At 38.4% G+C, this 20,302-nt stretch overlaps 1 protein-coding gene across 1 annotated transcript in view; it reads right to left on the reverse strand.

Moving 5' to 3' along the window:
* The window catches only part of LOC133629790 (sodium channel protein type 4 subunit alpha-like), a 170,470-nt gene that overhangs the window by 11,322 nt on the left and 138,846 nt on the right, over positions 1 to 20,302 (reverse strand). Inside the window, exons 25-29 of the mRNA XM_062020788.1 lie at positions 10,048 to 10,202; positions 9,807 to 9,980; positions 9,612 to 9,734; positions 9,241 to 9,516; positions 59 to 112 (exon numbers count right to left, since the gene is read on the reverse strand). Of these exons, the coding sequence (XP_061876772.1) occupies positions 59 to 112; positions 9,241 to 9,516; positions 9,612 to 9,734; positions 9,807 to 9,980; positions 10,048 to 10,202 (782 nt within the window). The remainder of the gene's footprint in view (positions 1 to 58; positions 113 to 9,240; positions 9,517 to 9,611; positions 9,735 to 9,806; positions 9,981 to 10,047; positions 10,203 to 20,302) is intronic.

Here is a 20,302-nt window from a genome sequence, read left to right on the forward strand (position 1 = left end):
CACAACCTGACGCCATCTCGGTGGTCCGGGACGAGCGGGGGAGGGGCCCGCGACTTACTTTTCGCGAGTCCACGGCGGCGTACATGATGTCCATCCAGCCTTTGAAGGTGGCCTGCAGCACAAGACAACATGCGGCCGTTAGAGATGGGACCTTGGTGAACGAATCGGGTCTTTTGAACGGCTCCAGTGAACGATGAGAACCGATTCGCCTTTCGTTTGGGAGACATTTTTTTATGCCCGTGCAGACACAGCTTCAGAAATTGCCCACCCTGCTGGCGACTGGACTACAAGATTAGTCAAAGGATTTCCTTTTTTTTTTTTAGACTTAGACTTAGACTTAGACAAGGGAAATTGTTCCACACAGTAGCTTAGTTACAAAGGATGGAAAGGATAATGCGGGTATAAAGTAGACTAAAAATGTACCGTAGTAGCAATATAAAATGTAAAATATGTAATATTTACATATTATATACACTACCATTCAAAAGTTTGGGGTCACCCAAAAAATTTTATGGAATAGCCTTCATTTCTAAGAACAAGAATAGACTGTCGAGTTTCAGATGAAAGTTCTCTTTTTCTGGCCATTTTGAGCGTTTAATTGACCCCACAAATGTGATGCTCCAGAAACTCAATCTGCTCAAAGGAAGGTCAGTTTTGTAGCTTCTGTAACGAGCTAAACTGTTTTCAGATGTGTGAACATGATTGCACAAGGGTTTTCTAATCATCAATTAGCCTTCTGAGCCAATGAGCAAACACATTGTACCATTAAAACACTGGAGTGATAGTTGCTGGAAATGGGCCTCTATACACCTATGTAGATATTGCAACAAAAACCAGACATTTGTGAAGTGAATTGTGAAGTGAATTACATTTATATAGCGCTTTTTCTCAAGTGACTCAAAGCGCTTTACATTGTGAAACCCAATATCTAAGTTACATTTAAACCAGTGTGGGTGGCACTGGGAGCAGGTGGGTAAAGTGTCTTGCCCAAGGACACAACGACAGTGACTAGGATGGCGGAAGCGGGGATCGAACCTGCAACCCTCAAGTTGCTGGCACGGCCGCTCTACCAACCGAGCTATACCGTCCCTGCTTGCAGCTAGAATAGTCATTTACCACATTAGCAATGTATAGAGTGTATTTCTTTAAAGTTAAGACTAGTTTAAAGTTATCTTCATTGAAAAGTACAGTGCTTTTCCTTCAAAAATAAGGACATTTCAATGTGACCCCAAACTTTTGAACGGTAGTGTATACAGTATATGTTATATACTGATATATTATATTATATTTTTATATAATATATACAATATATTAACAATTACCATGTACAATATTACAGTATATGTAACAGCTGCAGCATAAAATAGAGAGTAGATCCAGCAGGAAATAGACATTATAAACAAAGAGAGGTAGCTAACATAGAAGCGGTCTAGACTAGAGATGGCCGATAATGGCGGGGGGTGTATATTGTAGCGTCCCGGAAGAGTTAGTGCTGCAAGGGGTTCTGGGTATTTGTTCTGTTGTGTTACGGTGCGGATGTTCTCCCGAAATGTGTTTGTCATTCTTGTTTGGTGTGGGTTCACAGTGTGACGCATATATGTAACAGTGTTAAAGTTGTTTATACGGACACCCTCAGTGTGACCTGTATGGCTGTTGACCAAGTATGCTTACATTCACTTGTGTGTGTGAAAAGCCGTAAATATTATGTGATTGGGCCGGCACGCAAAGGTTTATTGGCGCTCTGTACTTCTCCCTACGTCCGTGTACCACTCCGTACAGCCGCGTTTTAAAAAATCATAAATTTTACTTTTTGAAACTGATACCAATAATTTCCGATATTACATTTTAAAGCATTTATCGGCCGATAATATCGGCAGTCCAATATTATCGGACATCTCTAATACGCAGTATATGATATATACTGATATATTATATGATATTATATTTTTATATAATATACACTACCGTTCAAAAGTTTGGGGTCACATTAAAATGTCCTTATTTTTCAATGAAGATAACTTTAAACTAGTCTTAACTTTAAAGAAATACACTCTATACATTGCTAATGTGGTAAATGACTATTCTAGCTGCAAATGTCTGGTTTTTGGTGCAATATCTACATAGGTGTATAGAGGCCCATTTCCAGCAACTATCACTCCAGTGTTCTCATGGTACAATGTGTTTGCTCATTGGCTCAGAAGGCTAATTGATGATTAGAAAACCCTTGTGCAATCATGTTCACACATCTGAAAACAGTTTAGCTCGTTACAGAAGCTACAAAACTGACCTTCCTTTGAGCAGATTGAGTTTCTGGAGCATCACATTTGTGGGGTCAATTAAACGCTCAAAATGGCCAGAAAAAGATAACTTTCATCTGAAACGTGACAGTCTATTCTTGTTCTTAGAAATAAAGGATATTCCACAAAATTGTTTGGGTGACCCCAAACTTTTGAACGGTAGTGTATACAATATATAACAATTACCATGTACAATATTACAGTATATGTAACAGCTGCAGCACAAAATAGAGAGAAGATCCACATTATAAACAAAGAGAGGTAGCTAACATAGAAGGTGTCACGTAATAGACAGATGTCATCTATTGCTGTATGGCGAGTGATTACACAGCTTTTAAAGAATATTTATTTTAATTTTCTTTATTTATTCCATTTTGATTCACTTTTCTGGTGGAATTTTGTGACATGTTAAGTAGTCAAAGCGTAGAGAAATGTATTCATATTTTTATTTTATACTTTTTATATCCATAAATACTGCATTTTTCGGATTATAAATCGCAGTTTTTTTCATAGTTTGGCCAGGGGTGCGACTTATAAAGGAGTGACTTATGTGTGAAATGATTAACACATTACCGTAAAATATCAAATATTATTATTTATTTCATTCACGTAAGAGACTAGACGTATATCAGCACGTTCTCAGTTGGTTATTTATGCCTCATATAACGTACACTTATTCAGCCTGTTGTTCACTATTCTTTATTTATTTTAAATTGCTTTCAAATGTCTATTCTTGGTGTTGGCTTTTATCAAATAAATTTCCCCCAAAAATGCGATTTATACTCCAGTGCGACTTATATATCATTTTTTCCTTCTTTATTATGCATTTTCGGCCGGTGCGACTTGTACCCCGGAGCGATTTATAATCCGAAAAATACGGTACATTTTACTTTTACTTCATTTTATGTATTTTTTTTTCTATTTTTAAAATGCTCTTGTCCAACAAAGTTTTGTCAGGTTTTTTTTCTTGGTTGCTTTGTTGGGTCTGCTCCTGTCTCTGACCATGCTCCCCCCACCCCAGCAGACGATGGCGTGGAACTCCGCAGAGGCCACCACAGTGTATATGGGTGTTGAAATGATGTTTTTATTTGGTTGCTTGTCTCATGTGTGCGCAATATATATATATTATTGGTTAATTATTATTATTTAAATTGTTGTTGTTTTACTTTTGTAGCTGTATGTAGAAATGGCACTGCTGGAGTGGCAGCTGGTTGCATCAGCTCAGATCTTTTAATGTATTTTGTGTTATTTGATGTTTCCCTCTTACACACATGTTTATGTGTGCTATGGCTATGAGGTTTTTCCCCCTTTGGCCTCAGTCTGGACCCCCTCTCTAGAAGCCCAGGCTTAGACTGAATATTAATTAAACAGCGTTTACCTGTTTCTCACCTTTTTTGTAAGGGGCGCCGGAAATTGGCAGACCCGCCAGCGATCAGGTTCTGTCTCCCTGTAATGTTTGTTTGATCTCGAATGGGATTGTGCTGAAAATCTTAATTTCCCCTCAGGGATTGTTAAAGTACTTCTGATTCTGATTCTGAATTCAAAATAGTGATGTCACTGTCAAAGCATGGTGATATGGCACCACCTTATGGAATGGTTAGAATAACAACAACAACAAAAGTATATTGAATATCTCGGAATACAGTAATTCCCACCAATAGTGTAATAGTTGTGTTAATTTAAAATATTATGATCCACATCTTATAACGGATATTAGGGCTGGGAATCTTTGGGTGTCCCACGATTCGATTCAAAATCGATTGTTGGGGTCACGATTCGATTCAGAATCGATTTTTTTTTACAATTCAACACGATTCTTGATTCAAAAACGATTTTTTTTTTTTTTGTAATTTTTTAAAAATTTTTTTAATGAAAACAATACACAACAATACCATAATAATGCAATACAACTTCAAAACAAAACCCGACCCAGCAACATTCAGAATAGCAATAAACAGAGCAATTGAGGAGACACAAACATGACACGGAACAATTTAAAAGTAGTGAGACAAAAATGAATATTATCAACAACAGTATCAATATTAGTAACAATTTCAACATAGCAGTGATTAAAAATCCCTCATTGATATTATCATTACAAACATTAATAAAAAAAAAAAATACAAAAAAAGAACAATAGTGTCACTGTGGCTTACACTTGCATCGCATCTCATAAACTAAATGTCTAATGATAATGTTAATGAGGGATTTTTAATCACTGCTATGTTGAAATTGTAACTAATATTGATACTGTTGTTGATAATATTCATTTTTGTTTCACTACTTTTGGTTTGCTCTGTGTCGTGTTTGTGTCTCCTCTCAATTGCTCTGTTTATTGCAGTTCTGAGTGTTGCTGGGTCGGGTTTGGTTTTGGAATTGGATTGCATTGTTATGGTATTGCTGTGTATTGTTTTGTTGGATTGATTAATTTAAAAAAAAAAAAAAAAAAAAATTAATTAAAAAAAAAAAATCGATTTTTTAAAAATGAGAATCGATTCTGAATCGCACAACGTGAGAATCGCGATTCGAATTCGAATAGATTTTTTCCCACACCCCTAACGGATACCATGGATTATTTCCTTGATAATAAGGAAATCTCATATAAAAATTATACAACATAAAGTGGCAAGCACTGTCAATAATGAATAAAGCAAAAAATGCTCTCGACCAAAAATCACTTCATATTCTCTACTGCTTCTTGGTGTTACAATATCGGAGTTATTGTGTACAAATATTGGGAAATAATTACAAAAGTACACTAATCGTGGCACAACAAAGATCAGTTACAATAATACATATTGTTGGCTATGCAGAACATTCAAATAATTTATTTATTGAATTAAAAACATTGAAATTCTAAGATTTGGTGCATTTGCAAACAGCTAAAATTATGTATCAAGCAAATTTTAATATGCTACCCAAGAATGAACAACGACTCTTCTTAACAAAAGAGAAATATCATCTTAGGGAAAAATGTCACTTGAAATATTTGTATGCACGCACAACACTTAAGACCTTTAGCATATCCGTATGTGGAATTCAATTCTGGAATGGATTAATAAACAAAGTATGATCAAGTTTATAAAAGTGTTCAACCTCATAGTGTTTACAAAGAAGAAGAATCCTGATAAACATATTACATTTGTAAAAAATGAGATAACCCTATTAATCTCATAATGCGAACCATAAATTACTTTACGAGAACTTCATTTATTGTTTATGTATTTAATAATGATTTACTTACTGATTTGTTTATTTAATTGTCTACTTATTTATTTATTTATTCATTGTAGTGTAACAGAATTGACTAGTAACACACGTGTTAGTAATTGCTATGTTACGAAAAAGGGTAGGACTAAATAAAATCTGCTTCTTCTTACTGCTTTTCGGACATGCTGTAATGAGACACTGTAATTATGTGATGTATCATATTGTTCGGCATGGACTAACACCATAGCAATGACCAAAAGAACTATAATAACGATCCAGTCTTTGAAAAGATCCGGTTCCCTTCAAAGAGCCATAAATCCCAACTCAAGCGTCTCACCACGGCAACACTTCCTTTTATGGACTTCCTTCCTCCTGACAAACTTTCGACAGCGCGGGGCTGCTTTCAGACGCTAATGGAAGTGCTCCTCGTTGCCACGACGACCGGCCAAACAAAGGGGAGATGCCGAACGACCCGTTGCCAAGGGGACGGCGCTCATTCAAGTTCTCGCAGTGAATCAACATCTTTTTTCTCCTCATCTTCATCTAGTTTATTGTGCACTTACTGTTCCTTTTCTCATTTTCCCTTCACCCTCCTCCTCCTCCTCTTCATGTCTGCCTACTTAGTGGCTCTAAAAATAAAAGCCTCTCAGGGCTGATTGACGCCCGCGGCGGCGGCGGCAAGGACTAAAGCACAAGCTGGAGCGAAGGTGACGAGGAGAGGACGGAGGCCGTAAAGGAAGGAGGATGAAGAGTTCCTCCATCTAAGTCAGGCCAAGGTGTCTAAAGTGCAGCCCGGGGACCATTTGTGGCCCACGGCATATTTGAAAGTTACTGAAAAAAAACATACAAAGTGGAACAATAGAGCAAACCGGTAAAATGTAATGAGAAAAAGTTGCAATGTTGACTCCAAAAACACAAAACTGCCAAGCAGGCTTTTTTTTTCTTTAAAAATGTCATTGCTCAAAAAATAATAATAAATCAAAATTTATGATGTTACGAATAATTGACTTATTTAAGGCTCCAATTACTTCACATCCAATGTTGCACTTTGAAATATTTTGGGGGAAAGTGTTGCATATTTTGTGTTTTTTTTGCCATATAAACAACAAAGAGCATAAAACAAAAACATCATCCATCCATCCATTTTCTACCTCTTATTCCCTTCAGCAGGGACGTGCACATGATTATAGAGGGGCAGGGGCTCAAAGTCAGAAAAGGGCAGGAATTTTTTTTTTTGGTCCTTTACACAATATGGAAATTAATGTCAAATTAAATTTGCTAATAGGAAGCTAACTACTTAGCTGTGAATCAAGTTTAAACACATATGGTAATATTCCTAACAGATAACTTACATCTTATATCTCCAGAATGCTGAAATTATTATTTTTAATAATAATAATAATAATTATTATTATTATCATTATCATTATTATTATTGTTGTTATTATTATTATTATCATTATTATTATTATTATTTTGTTAACCCACACAGTAATAGCAAAGTCACAATAAACTTTATATCTAAAACTTTACTGTGAGAAAAATGTGATCCGCCGTAAACACAGTGCATTATATTTTGAAAATTAACCCGGTGTTTTATTTTGTATTTTGTACACTACTTCCTGTCCCGCACGATCCGCTCTGCTCTGTGCGGACTTGATGTGCCGTGCTCAATTGATGCGCCGTGCTCCGACGTCCGGCAAAAACAGAAGCTGACACATTGAATAATAGAATAATACAGCGTTTTTCTGAAATATTACCCATATTAGATGCTGAATAAGTGGACGGCGACTAGACCATAACATAACTCACAGGTTCAAGTTGCTCCACCGTCACGTCTCAGGGGCGCAGTTGGCTCTCTCTCCTCACTCACTCGCCCTCTCTCTCTCTCTGGCGAAAGTGGCAGGCTCAAACAACCCGGTATTACAAGAAAACGTGGAGTTTTTGTACCGCTGTTTTTTTTTGTTTTTTGTTTTTGTAGGGGGAATAAATTTGGCGTGACACCCCCTACAAAAGCCTTCCACCCCATTTACTTCCGGGGCTGCGTCCAATAAAGTCACAAAGTTGCCGGGGGTCCTTAACCCGCACGCGACTGTCCTGTTTCGCGCCTGTACAAAAAAAACAAAAAAACGATTTCTTCAAATTCCAGCAGCTGTCAAAGACGAAGTATCCTTCCAGCGACGGACAGTCAAAGCCGAAGTGCTATCGATCGCTGTCAATGACCACAAAACAGGGCCGGCCCGTGGCATAGGCCGTATAGGCAAATGCTAAGGGCGCCGTCCATCAGGGGGCGCCACGCCAGTGCCACAAATGTTAGAGGAAAAAAAAAAAAGTTGGTGCTATTATTTCTAAATACAAAAAAATAATCCCACGTTAATTAAAATGCAAAGTAAAGCCTATTTAATAGAAATATTATTTGTTACAACATTACGCCCCCCCATCCCCCCGCACGGTGCGCCCCCTCCCTTCCCGTATCATGACTCTTACCACATCAAAAAATCAACACAAGATGTCAAAACGGCCAAAACTGTCAGGTGCCCAGGGAAGAAAAAAGAGAAAAGCAGAGGAGGAGAAACGAGAAAAAGACAGAGGTAGCAGGTAGGTAACGTTAGCCTACTTGAAATTATTTGTCTGTTACAGAATGTGATAGTAACCTGGCTTTTTAGCATTAAGCTAATGTTACATGATTCGGCAATTGCTAATCAATAAATAGCTAGTTCTGTTTTAACGTCGGGTTAATATTGTGGAGGGGGCTAAATTGTTATGGAAAATAATAATGTAACGTTAGGTAATTACAGTACTCCCACCTTACATTCCTCAGGGACATTTGTATTAGATCTTTTAAGCAGGTGTTTGTTTACATTGTTATTGCCTTCTGGTTAGCTAATGTTTGCCCTGCAGGTAATAGTCACTTTTCCACCCCTTTATATATTAGGTATAGTTGTAAACCTAGTTGTTAAAGTGCACATCATTAATGTTAATTAAGCAATATCACATGAGAGGAAATGCTGTTTTTTAATTTGAGCACTGCTGTGATTCGGTTAAAGATAATCATAACATAACATTCTCATATAGTATGTTAATTTGCTTTCTTTAAGGAAAAAAAAAGGTCAAAGACAAAGCTATTCGGTTTCTTGTGAGTATATACACTTCACTGCCGATGTGGGGGGGGGGGGGGGAGTTTTGTAGGGGGAAGAAATTTGGCGTGACAGCTGCAGCAGTGCCTGATGAACAATTGCCTGTTTCAGAGAGTGCTGCTCATTTTTCGTATGTGGGTAACAACATTTAACTATGTATTTTTTGGCACGCATTGAATGTCTCTGCTGCATTGGATCAGTCTCCTTTCTTCAACAGGAATGCCTTGCATCGTCTATATTAGATATATAACAACGGGTGGGTGGCGGGTGGTTGTGGTTTTGATAAAATGTTAGTTCGGGTGGATGGCGGGTGGATGACGACTTTTGTGATGCGGTTGCGGATGAAATAATTGCCTATCCGCGCATCTCTAACACACACATACATATACCGGTATATACACATACACACATATATATGTGTGTGTGTGTATATATATACATATATACGGGATCAAACTGGAAGGGAGCCCTGAAGGTTAAAAAAACATATATATTCTATTGGTTTTGAAAATGAAAACTATCAAAATGGACCCGCATGCGTTTATTTGTCAGTGGAAAAAGTTTGGACACCCCTGATCTGAGTAAAAACAACTCACCACTTGGAGGAGCGCCAGGTAGCCGGCGCCCACGTTGTCGAAGTTGACCTTGACCTTGGTCCAGTAGTAGAGCGAGGTGTCGTTGAGCGCCTCGCACTGGGACTTGTTGTTGATGAATCTGTAGTCGAAGACGTGTCCCGTCCTGTTGACGCAGCGTCCGAACTTCCCGGCGAACAGGTTGACGCCCATGATGCTGAAGATGAGCCAGAAGATGAGGCAGACCAGCAGCACGTTCATGATGGACGGGATGGCGCCGATCAGCGCGTTGACCACCACCTGCACGCACGTACACGCGAGTCGCTGTCACGCCGGGGGTGGGGGGGGCGACGGTCGTTTCTGTCCGACGTGCTATTGCGGAGGACGAGTCTTACCCGCATGCCTTCGAACCTGGAGAGCGCTCTCAGGGGGCGAAGAGCGCGCAGCGTCCGCAGCGATTTGATGGCGGCAAAATCAGAATAACCCAGCGCGTTGGCCACCAAGCTGACCAGCGACACCTGCAGGAGGCGGAGAGGCGAGACATTTGTCGTTGATTAATGAGAAAAAAGGTGTGGCGAGCGGCGGCTTACGTCAACGATGAGGAAGTCCAGCCAGCACCAGTAGTTGGTGAAATACTTCTTGAAGCCGTACGCCAACCACTTGAGCATCATCTCCAGGATGAAGACGTAGGTGAAGATCTTGTCCGAGTACTCCAGCAACACCTTGACCACCTTCCTCTGCTCGATGTAGATGTCCTCGAAGGCCTGCGGGGCACAGAGAGGGCATCACCAACACGTCCACGCTCCGAATCCAGTCGGGTTCAAGTCTGACCAGCGCGCCCGAGCTGAGGAGGATCATGAAGATGATGAAGCTCTCAAACCAGCTGTGCTCCACAATGTGATAGCACGTCTTCCTCATCCGCCACCACACCTGCCCCAGCCCCGCCGTCGTGTCCACGACGCAGCACCGGAACCTGGAGACACACACTGCGGGGGAGGGAGAGTAATGGATTACTCGTGGTGGTGAGACGGGACGTTTTTCAAATCTATAGAAGTTACAGTAAAATACTGGCCGCTGTGGTTATTATTATTATTATAGAGGTTTATTTGAAATAGGGACAGATACAGAAACATAGACATCTGAAACAGTTATCCGATGCATGCATCACAGTGTTTGTAGCCAAAGCTAATTTATAACACTTGTCCCCAACAACAACAACAACACAGATCCAACATCATTAAAATAGGAAAATAAAAAATATATTTTTTATTCTATTTAGGTTGCCAGTAAATTCGCCGTAAAAAATACAGTCACATTGTTAAAGTTAAAGTACCACTGATAGTCACACACACACACTAGTGTCAGAATAATTGTATCTAAGTTATCACAAAACTTTGTGTTGCCATGAGTTCCCGGCGAGAGGACAAAAGCTGTCTTTGATCTTACCAATCAAAAGGCCTGTAAAACTCCACTGTGTAGGATGGGAAGCGACATGAAGGTGTCGGTTTCTTTGATCTATTGTAATCCACAGGAAGATTTTGTCTTGACCCGAGATCTACAAAGTATGTATATATATATATATATATATATATATATATATATATATATATATATATACTGTAATTTCCGTACTATAAGCCGCACCTGCCTATAAGCCGCACCAGCTAAATTTAGGGGAAAATACAGATTGCTCCATATATAAGCCGCACCCGACTATAAGCCGCAGGCGTTTTGATGTGTAATTACCGTAGTATATAGGGGTTCCTGCTACCACGGAGGGGATTGTCGGGACAGAGATGACTGTTTGGGAACGCAAAGCGTCCCGTTTATTAACAATAAATCTTTCAATCATTCAATCAAACTTTCTCATCTTTGACATGGCGAACAGCATTCGTGCAGAGTACAAATAATACAACGATATTATCGGTAGTCAGTCTTTAATAGGGATGATGTTTGATAAGAAATTATCGAGTTCGAGCCTATTATCGAATCCTCTTATCGAACCGATTCCTTATCGATTCTCTTATCGAGTCCAGATAGGTTGTTGTATATGGAAAAAAAACACACAATATTTGGTTTAACAAAAGCTCACTTTTATTATATAAGAAAACAATTTAATCTAATAAATAAATAAATATTGACTGTTACCCCCCCTAAAAAAATAAAATAAAATAAATAAATATTGACTGTTGTTACCCAAAGTATATTAAGTGGGATTTTTTCAGAAAAACAAATATATACAGTAACACAAAAACAACCTGTCTCTGTGATCACTATAGGTGTATAAATAATAATATAGTGTTAAATAAAATCAGTCCCTTGGGCACAAAACTGAAAATAATACAACTTTCCAAAAAGTGCAATTCTGCTGCTATTTGACATAACTGTTTGTTATGATGCTTTGACATTGTTGCACTGTATTTCTTTATTGAAAGAAAATTCTATGAAGAGAAAAGTTCTTTGCAAATGTGGATACAATGCTAAAAAAATGAAAAGTTAAAGCTAAAAAAAGAAATACACTTTATTGAGTTAACATTATTTCCTTATATGGGGAAAGATGTTATGAGCTTGGGAATATAACAACTACACTACCCAGCATGCAACGGGAGTGACGAGCATGCGCAGTAGCCCCGAAAAGTGTTGTTGCATATCGTCACCCGGCAGCTAAGAATGAGCACGCTGTGAAAGTAAACGTCAAGAACTCAGCCAACACGCCTCGTCTGCATTATTTATAATTAGACAGACAACACATATACAGTGTGATTTTGTTTTGTTTACAAGGAAAGAAAAACAAAAGTTAAAAAAGGGAGATATGTTGTATATATATGTATGTGCTGCGGTTGCTTTAAGAACGTTGCGACAGCTGCCGTAAAGGAGGTGCGTTGCTAGCCTGGTTGCTATGTTTCCGGTTGGTCGTAAAAGTGTTCTTCATGTGTTTGTACCCTGCTCAAATCTCTCAGTAAAGTTATTCATTGGATTATACCTTTTGTTTTGAACTTCATCACACCTTGGAGCGCTTTTTCCCGTCCATTTTTTTCCTGCTTTCGCTATCTGCGCCTAATGACTGAGCTACGTGACGTTATTTCTTGTGATGTCTCACAGGGCATTTCTGGTCGGGACGGGATTCGTTCCCAGGGATTCGAATAAAGAACCAACTCTTTTTCTTTGCTATAGTGGTCTCGATAACGGGTACCGGTTCTCAAAAAGGGATTCGAGTCCGAGGACTCGGTTCTTTTCTTATCGAACAACCGAGAAAACCGGTTTCGAGTATCATCCCTAGTCTTTAATCATTGTGTCATCGTCTTCCTCCTGCGTACTAAAACCACCGAAATCCTCTTCGTCGGTGTCGGAGAAGAACAGGTCCAAAATGGCGTCGTCAGCCAAGTCAAGGGTACGTGCAGCAGCTCTATTTCCTTCTTTGACAGCCAGATCGATTGCCTTTAACTTAAAAGCAGCATCATATGCACTTCTCCGTTTGTTTTCCATATTGAGGGTGTTTGCATGAACACTTCCTTCGTGCAAACTGTCGCTGACGCTCTCCTACTCTTTGTTTTGCTCTCGGTAGTGCGCACCCCTGGTTACCGTAAGCAGTAAAAAAGCTGCACCGTCATAAAAGCCGCAGGGACCAAAACGAGGGGAAAAAGTAGCGGCTTATAGTCCGGAAAATATGGTATATACTTTTTTTTTAATGTTTTTTTTTTTTACCTGTCCTGTCCAGCCACTCAGGCAATTCATATTGTTGATGTAAATGATCATATCTGCTGTACAGATCTACTTTTTTGGATACTTCTTTTAAGTTAAAGTTTTAAAGTACCACTGATAGTCACACACACACACTAGGTGTGGTGAAATTACTCTCTGCATTTGACCCATCCCCTTGTTCCACCCCCTGGGAGGTGAGGGGAGCAGTGAGCAGCAGCAGTGGCCGCGCTCGGGAATCATTTTGGCGATTTAACCCCCAATTCCAACCCTTGATGCAGAGTGCCAAACAGGGAGGTAATGGGTCTTTTGTTGCCTTATTTGTATTTGACTTTATTAAAGGCCTACTGAAAGCCACTACTACCGACCACGCAGTCTGATAGTTTATATATCAATGATAAAATCTTAACATTGCAACACATGCCAATACGGCCGGGTTAACTTATAAAGTGCAATTTTAAATTTCCCGGGAAATATCCGGCTGAAACGTCTCGGTATGATGACGTATGCGCGTGACGTAGTCAGTTAAACGGAAGTATTGGTACCCCGTAGAATCCTATACAAAAAGCTCTGTTTTCATTTCATAATTCCACAGTATTCTGGACATCTGTGTTGGTGAATCTTTTGCAATTTGTTTAATGAACAATGAAGGCTGCAAAGAAGAAAGTTGTAGGTGGGATCGGTGTATTAGCGGCGGACTACAGCAACACAACCGGAGGACATTGTTGGAGTGCAGACGCGCTAGCCGGCGACCTCACCTTGACTTCCTACGTCTCCGGGCTGCCAACCACATCTGTGATCGGGTGAAGTCCTTCGTCGCACCGTCGATCGCTGGAACGCAGGTGAGCACGGGTGTTGATGAGCAGATGAGGGCTAGCTGGCGTAGGTGGAGAGCTAATGTTTTTAGCATAGCTCTGTGAGGTCCGGTTGCTAAGTTAGCTTCAATGGCGTCATTAGCACAGCATTGTTAACCTTCGCCAGCCTGGAAAGTATAAACCGTGTATTTACATGTCCACGGTTTAATAGTATTGTTGATTTTCTGTCTATCCTTCCAGTCCGGGGTTTATTTCTTTTGTTTCTATATGCAGTTAAAGCACGATGCTATCACGTTAGCTCGTAGCTAAAGTGTTTCACCGATGTATTGTCGTGGAGATAAAAGTCACTGTGAATGTCCATTTCGCGTTCTCGACTCTCATTTTCAAGAGGATATAGTATCCGAGGTGGTTTGAAATACAAATCCGTGATCCACAATAGAAAAAGGAGAGAGTGTGGAATCCAATGAGCCAGCTTCTACCTAAGTTACGGTCAGAGCAAAAAAAGATATGTCTTGAACTGCACTCTAACGTTCCTCATCCACGAATCTTTCATCCTCGCTCAAATTAATGGGGAAATCGTCGCTTTCTCGGTCCGAATCGCTCTCACTTCTGGCCGCCATCACTGTAAACAATAGGGAACTTTGCGGAAATGTTCAGCTGACTACGTCGCGCTCCTTCCGGTAGGGACAAGGCTTTTTTTTTGTCAGATACCAAAAGTTGCGATCTTTATCGTCGTTGTTCTATACCAGGGGTCACCAACCTTTTTGAAGCCAAGAGCTACTTCTTGCGTACTGATTAATGCGAAGGGCTACCAGTTTGATACACACTTAAATAAATTGCCAGAAATAGCCAATTTGCTCAATTTACCTTTAACTCTATGTTATTATTAATAATTAATGATATTCGCACTTAATTGAACGGTTTAAAAGAGGAGAAAACACGAAAAAAATGACAATTAAATTTTGAAACATAGTTTATCTTCAATTTCGACTCTTTAAAATTCAACCGAAAAAAAGAAGAGAAAAACTAGCTAATTTGAATCTTTTTGAAAAAATTACAAAAAGAATTTATGGAACATCATTACTAATTTTTCCTGAATAAGATTAATTTTAGAATTTTGATGACATGTTTTAAATAGGTTAAAATCCAATCTACACTTTGTTAGAATATATAACAAATTGGACCAAGCTATATTTCTAACAAAGACAAATCATTATTTCTTCTAGATTTTCCAGAACAAACATTTTAAAAGAAATTCAAAAGACTTTGAAATAAGGTTCAAATTTGATTCTACAGATTTTCTAGATTTGCCAGAATATTTTTTTTGAATTTTAATCATAATAAGTTTGAAGAAATATTTCACAAATATTCTTCGTCGAAAAAACAGAAGCTAAAATGAAGAATTAAATTAAAATGTGTCTATTATTCTTTATAATAAAAAAAATAAATGTATTTGAACATTGATTTAAATTGTCAGGAAAGAAGAGGAAGAAATTTAAAAGGTAAAAAGGTATATGTGTTTAAAAATCCTAAAATCATTTTTAAGGTTGTATTTTTTCTCTAAAATTGTCTTTCTGAAAGTTATAAGAAGCAAAGTAAAAAAATTTATGAATTTATTTAAACAAGTGAAGACCAAGTCTTTAAAATATTTTCTTGGATTTTCAAATTCTATTTGAGTTTTGTCTCTCTTAGAATTAAAAATGTCGGGCAAAGCGAGACCAGCTTGCTAGTAAATAAATAACATTTAAAAAATAGAGGCAGCTCACTGGTAAGTGCTGCTATTTGAGCTATTTTTAGAACAGGCCGGCGGGCTACTCATCTGGTCCTTACGGGCTACCTGGTGCCCGCGGGCACCGCGTTGGTGACCCCTGTTCTATACTAAATCCTTTCAGCAAAAATATGGCAATATCGCGAAATGATCAAGTATGACACATAGAATAGATCTGCTATCCCCGTTTAAGTAAAACAATTTCATTTCAGTAGGCCTTTAAATGTTTGGGTAGAATTTTATTAAACAAAACCAGATTTCTTTAAAGTAATATAGAAATTGATCAGAGCTGTTTATCTATTTTATGGAGGCATGTAGTTAATCATAGAACTGGCATACAATGTTATTAAAAAAGTATAAATTTTGAATCGAGAACCGATTCTGAATTGAATCGTTACCCCCAAGAATCGAATCAAATCGTGTGGTGCCCAAAGATTCACAGCCCTACCTAATATTTTCCTCATATGTCCTTTTAATTGTATTCTTGTGTGTAACATGTCTGTTTAGTAATATTATATATTTTTTTGAAAGTGATGCCATATTCGTTGTAAATGTTCTACTCTGTTACATAAAAGTACAAAAAAAAAAAAAGAAGAAAGAAAAAGATGCAAAAAGTACTGATATGTGTATTGACTGAGACGCAGTCTTCCAACATGGCTGCCCAGTTACCATGGTCACCGGCGGGCCTGAAGAAAAAACAAGCGCGCAGCATTTGTGACATCACTGAAGGCTTCCTGTGGCACACCCCCACCCCGCTGATTGCGCCCTGTAATTAAAGCCGCCTGTTGCCACGGTTACTAATTGGCTTCACTGATTTAAAGATCCAGCACTCAATCAGCACACTTGTTGAGCGTGACAGAAATCCCCTTCGCTCGCCCGTATTGAGCGCCGCGCTAAACGCTTCATTAAATCAACACGGCGCCGACGCCTCCTTCGCTCGCCGCATCGACCGCCATCGACCGCCGCTCAGAAAAAGCCGTTGATCGATGGATGCCCTGCAAGGTGACTGATCCTGACTGACGACACAAACGCACTACACACACACACACACACACACACACACACACACACACACACACACCCACACACACACACACACACACACACACACACACACACACACACACACACACACACACACACACACACACACACACACACACACACACACACACACACACACACACACCCACACACACGTACCACCATCATGCAACTGGACATGTGACGTTTGCGAACGAATCGGGTATTTTGAACGCCTCTTAAGTGAACGATTGGCAGCTCCTCCATTTCGCCTATAAAACCCAATAAATAACCATTAAAAAGCACCAACAACACTCCTTTTACATTTTGGGACTTGAATATTAACCAAGTATTAGTGATTTTGTTATTACAAGCGCTAACGCAGACAAACTATTTGTAGCGGCGCCGGGTGCTCTAACAGCTTGTGACATCAGCGGCTGCCGTGAGCTCAAAAGTTGATTCCAGATTGTAGATATTGCTCCTCACTTAGTAGAAGGATGAAGACATAATCTGACGAGTTGGTCAATCCTGGCATCCAATTTAGACCCAGAAATGGCGAGAAAGACACGAAAAGGCGCTTGGTTCCATCCCCCATGTTTCTTTGGGAGGATTATGAGTCATTCTTCATCTAAAATGGGAATATATGAACATCCTAGCATCCTAATGACAGCAGACATTGTACAGTAAGTGATGTTTTATTATGTTTGTTGGCTCTCATGAAGTCTGCAGTGAGCAATAATCCGTGATGAAGAAAAAAAAAAGCGAACATTGTGATGCGTTTTTTAAGTTAATAGGCCGCCGAATGCTTAAAATGATTAAAATAAGTAAATATTAAATATTATAAATAGAGATGTCCGATAATATTGGCCGATAAATGCTTTAAAATGTAATATCGGAAATTATCGGTACCGTTTTTTTTTTTTTTTTAATTAAATCAACATAAAAAACACAAGATACACTTACAATTAGTGCACCAACCCAAAAAACCTCCCTCCCCCATTCACACTCATTCACACAAAAGGGTTGCTTCTTTCTGTTATTAATATTCTGGTTCCTACATTATATATCAATATATATCAATACAGTCTGCAAGGGATACAGTCCGTAAGCACACATGATTGTGCGTGCTGCTGGTCCACTAATAGTACTAACCTTTAACAGTTAATTTTACTCATTTTCATTAATTACTAGTTTCTATGTAACTGTTTTTATATTGTTTTACTTTCTTTTTTATTCAAGAAAATGTTTTTAATTTATTTATCTTATTTTATTAATTATTAAGAAAAGGACCTTATCTTCACCATACCTGGTTGTCCAAATTAGGCATAATAATGTGTTAATTCCACGACTGTATATATCGGTATCGGTTCATATCGGTAATTAAGAGTTGGACAATATCGGAATATCGGATATCGGCAAAAAAGCCATTATCGGACATCCCTAATTATAAATGTGCCTGTTACTACATTACATATATATTTACATCATGTATATAAAACGGAGGTCTTTGGATGTTTTTTAAGGGGTTTATAGGCGGAATAGAGTGACTTCCATAGGCTCCATTGTAAGCGGACTTTTGATCAAATGTATTTAATATTTAAAATGCATTAAAAAAAGAAAAACGTATGTGTTCTTGTCTTACATAAGGATTGTGAATGACAGGCAAAGTCCCCCAAAAAGTGCAGAACCCCTTTAAAGAAAATTTACCAGCATCTGGATTAAAAAATCTTTTTTTAAATTTTATTTATTTTTATATGGATTTTCCTATTTTTTATTCTAGTTTTATTTTTTTTGTATCTATTAATGCATTTTATTGTTACTTAATATTCGTGTATTTTTTCTATATTGTTAAAATGCTACACATTTTTTTAGGCGAGGGAAAATTCAAACCAGTGCTGTCACTATCAAAGCATGGAAACGCGGCTACGCTTTATGAAATGTTTACAACGCAAACACAACAAAAAGGTTTAACCGTAGCCAATATTTCAGAATAATTCCTACTGACAGAGTAATATTTGTGTAAATTATTCTGATCCACATCTTATCTATCTGATAAACAAAAACAAAACAGTTAAAGAATACATATATAAACAGTCATGATCAAAAGTTTAAATGCACTTGTAAAGAACATAATGTCATGGCTGTCTTGAGTTTCCAATCATTTCTACAACTCTTATTTTTTTGTGATAGAACAGTGGTTCTTAACCTTGTTGGAGGTACCGAACCCCAGCAGTTTCATATGCGCATTCACCGAACCCTTCTTTAGTGAAAAAAAAATAAATATTTTTTTTTCAAATTCAAGACAAAGTTATATGTTTTTGGTAACACTTTAGTATGGGGAACATATTCTAAGTAACAAAGACTTAATTTAGAGTTTTTTGGATACCAGGGGAACATATAAGACTCCTCCCACCCCCACCAAGGACTGTTTTCACTGCTGGACTCTAGAAAGAGGTTCCGCAGCCTCCGAAGCAGATGTAACAGCTTCTTCCCTCAGGCCGTAAAACTCTTGAACGCATCATAATTATCCCCTCAACTCCCCCCAAAATGGATTAACTCGCTGGAATAAAAAAGACAATGTAACATATATCCATAAACGTGGATGCATGTGAAAAAGTGCAATATATTTATCTGTACAGTAACCTATTTATTTATTTATATATGCAACTTATTGCTTTTTTATCCTGCACTACCATGAGCTAATGCAACAAAATTTCATTCTTACCTGTACTGTAAAGTTCAAATTTGAATGACAATAAAAAGGAAGTCTAAGTCTAAGTCTTAAAAGACTTAATTTAGAGTTATTTGGTTAGGGTTAGGGTCAGGGTTAGAGGGTTAGGGTTATAATAAGGCCATGCCGAATAAGGCATTAATAAGTACTTAATAATGACTAGTTAAGAGCCAATATGTTACTAATTTGCATGTTAATAAGCAACTAATTAAAATACTAAAGTGTTACCATGTTTTTTTTACTGGTGCACAGAATGAACCGCGCATGAACATCACCTTGTTCAAACAACAAAACCAACACAGTGCATGAACTCACAACAAATTACACACCTGCAAACCAGTCAGCTGTTGCCGTATCCGTAATACGCAGAAAGGGAGAAGTTTGTATTTACACGATGAGTCGGGTATGTCTTGACCTCCGCCGAACCCCTAGGGTTCGATCGAACCCAGGTTGAGAACCACTGTGATGGAGTGATTGGAGCACATACTTGTCGGTCACAAAAAACATTCATGAAGTTTGGTTCTTTTATTAATTTACTATGGGTCTACTGAAAATGTGACCAAAGTCAATGATTCGTTTTTTCCGATCTGTGCTGAGTTCCTTTGACTTTCCCATTGTCGCGTTTGTAACCGAGTCTAATGACTGCATCACATGAGGCCTATATAAATGGGCTCAGAGAAGTCAACAGGTGTCGTCAATCACAATCACTCACATGAAGTTAAGAGACCATGCCATGAAGCTAATTTGATTTGATTGTAACTTTTCTACATCACCTAAATTGATCATGTACACTACCGCTCAAAAGTTTGGGGTCACCCAAACAATTTTGTGGAATAGCCTTCATTTCTAAGAACAAGAATAGACTGTCGAGTTTCAGATGAAAGTTCTCTTTTTCTGGCCATTTTGAGCGTTTAATTGACCCCACAAATGTGATGCTCCAGAAACTCAATCTGCTCAAAGGAAAGTCAGTTTTGTAGCTTCTGTAACGAGCTAAACTGTTTTCAGATGTGTGAACATGATTGCACAAGGGTTTTCTAATCATCAATTAGC

This window comes from Entelurus aequoreus, linkage group LG15, assembly GCF_033978785.1.
Source record: "Entelurus aequoreus isolate RoL-2023_Sb linkage group LG15, RoL_Eaeq_v1.1, whole genome shotgun sequence".
NCBI lineage: Eukaryota > Metazoa > Chordata > Actinopteri > Syngnathiformes > Syngnathidae > Entelurus > Entelurus aequoreus.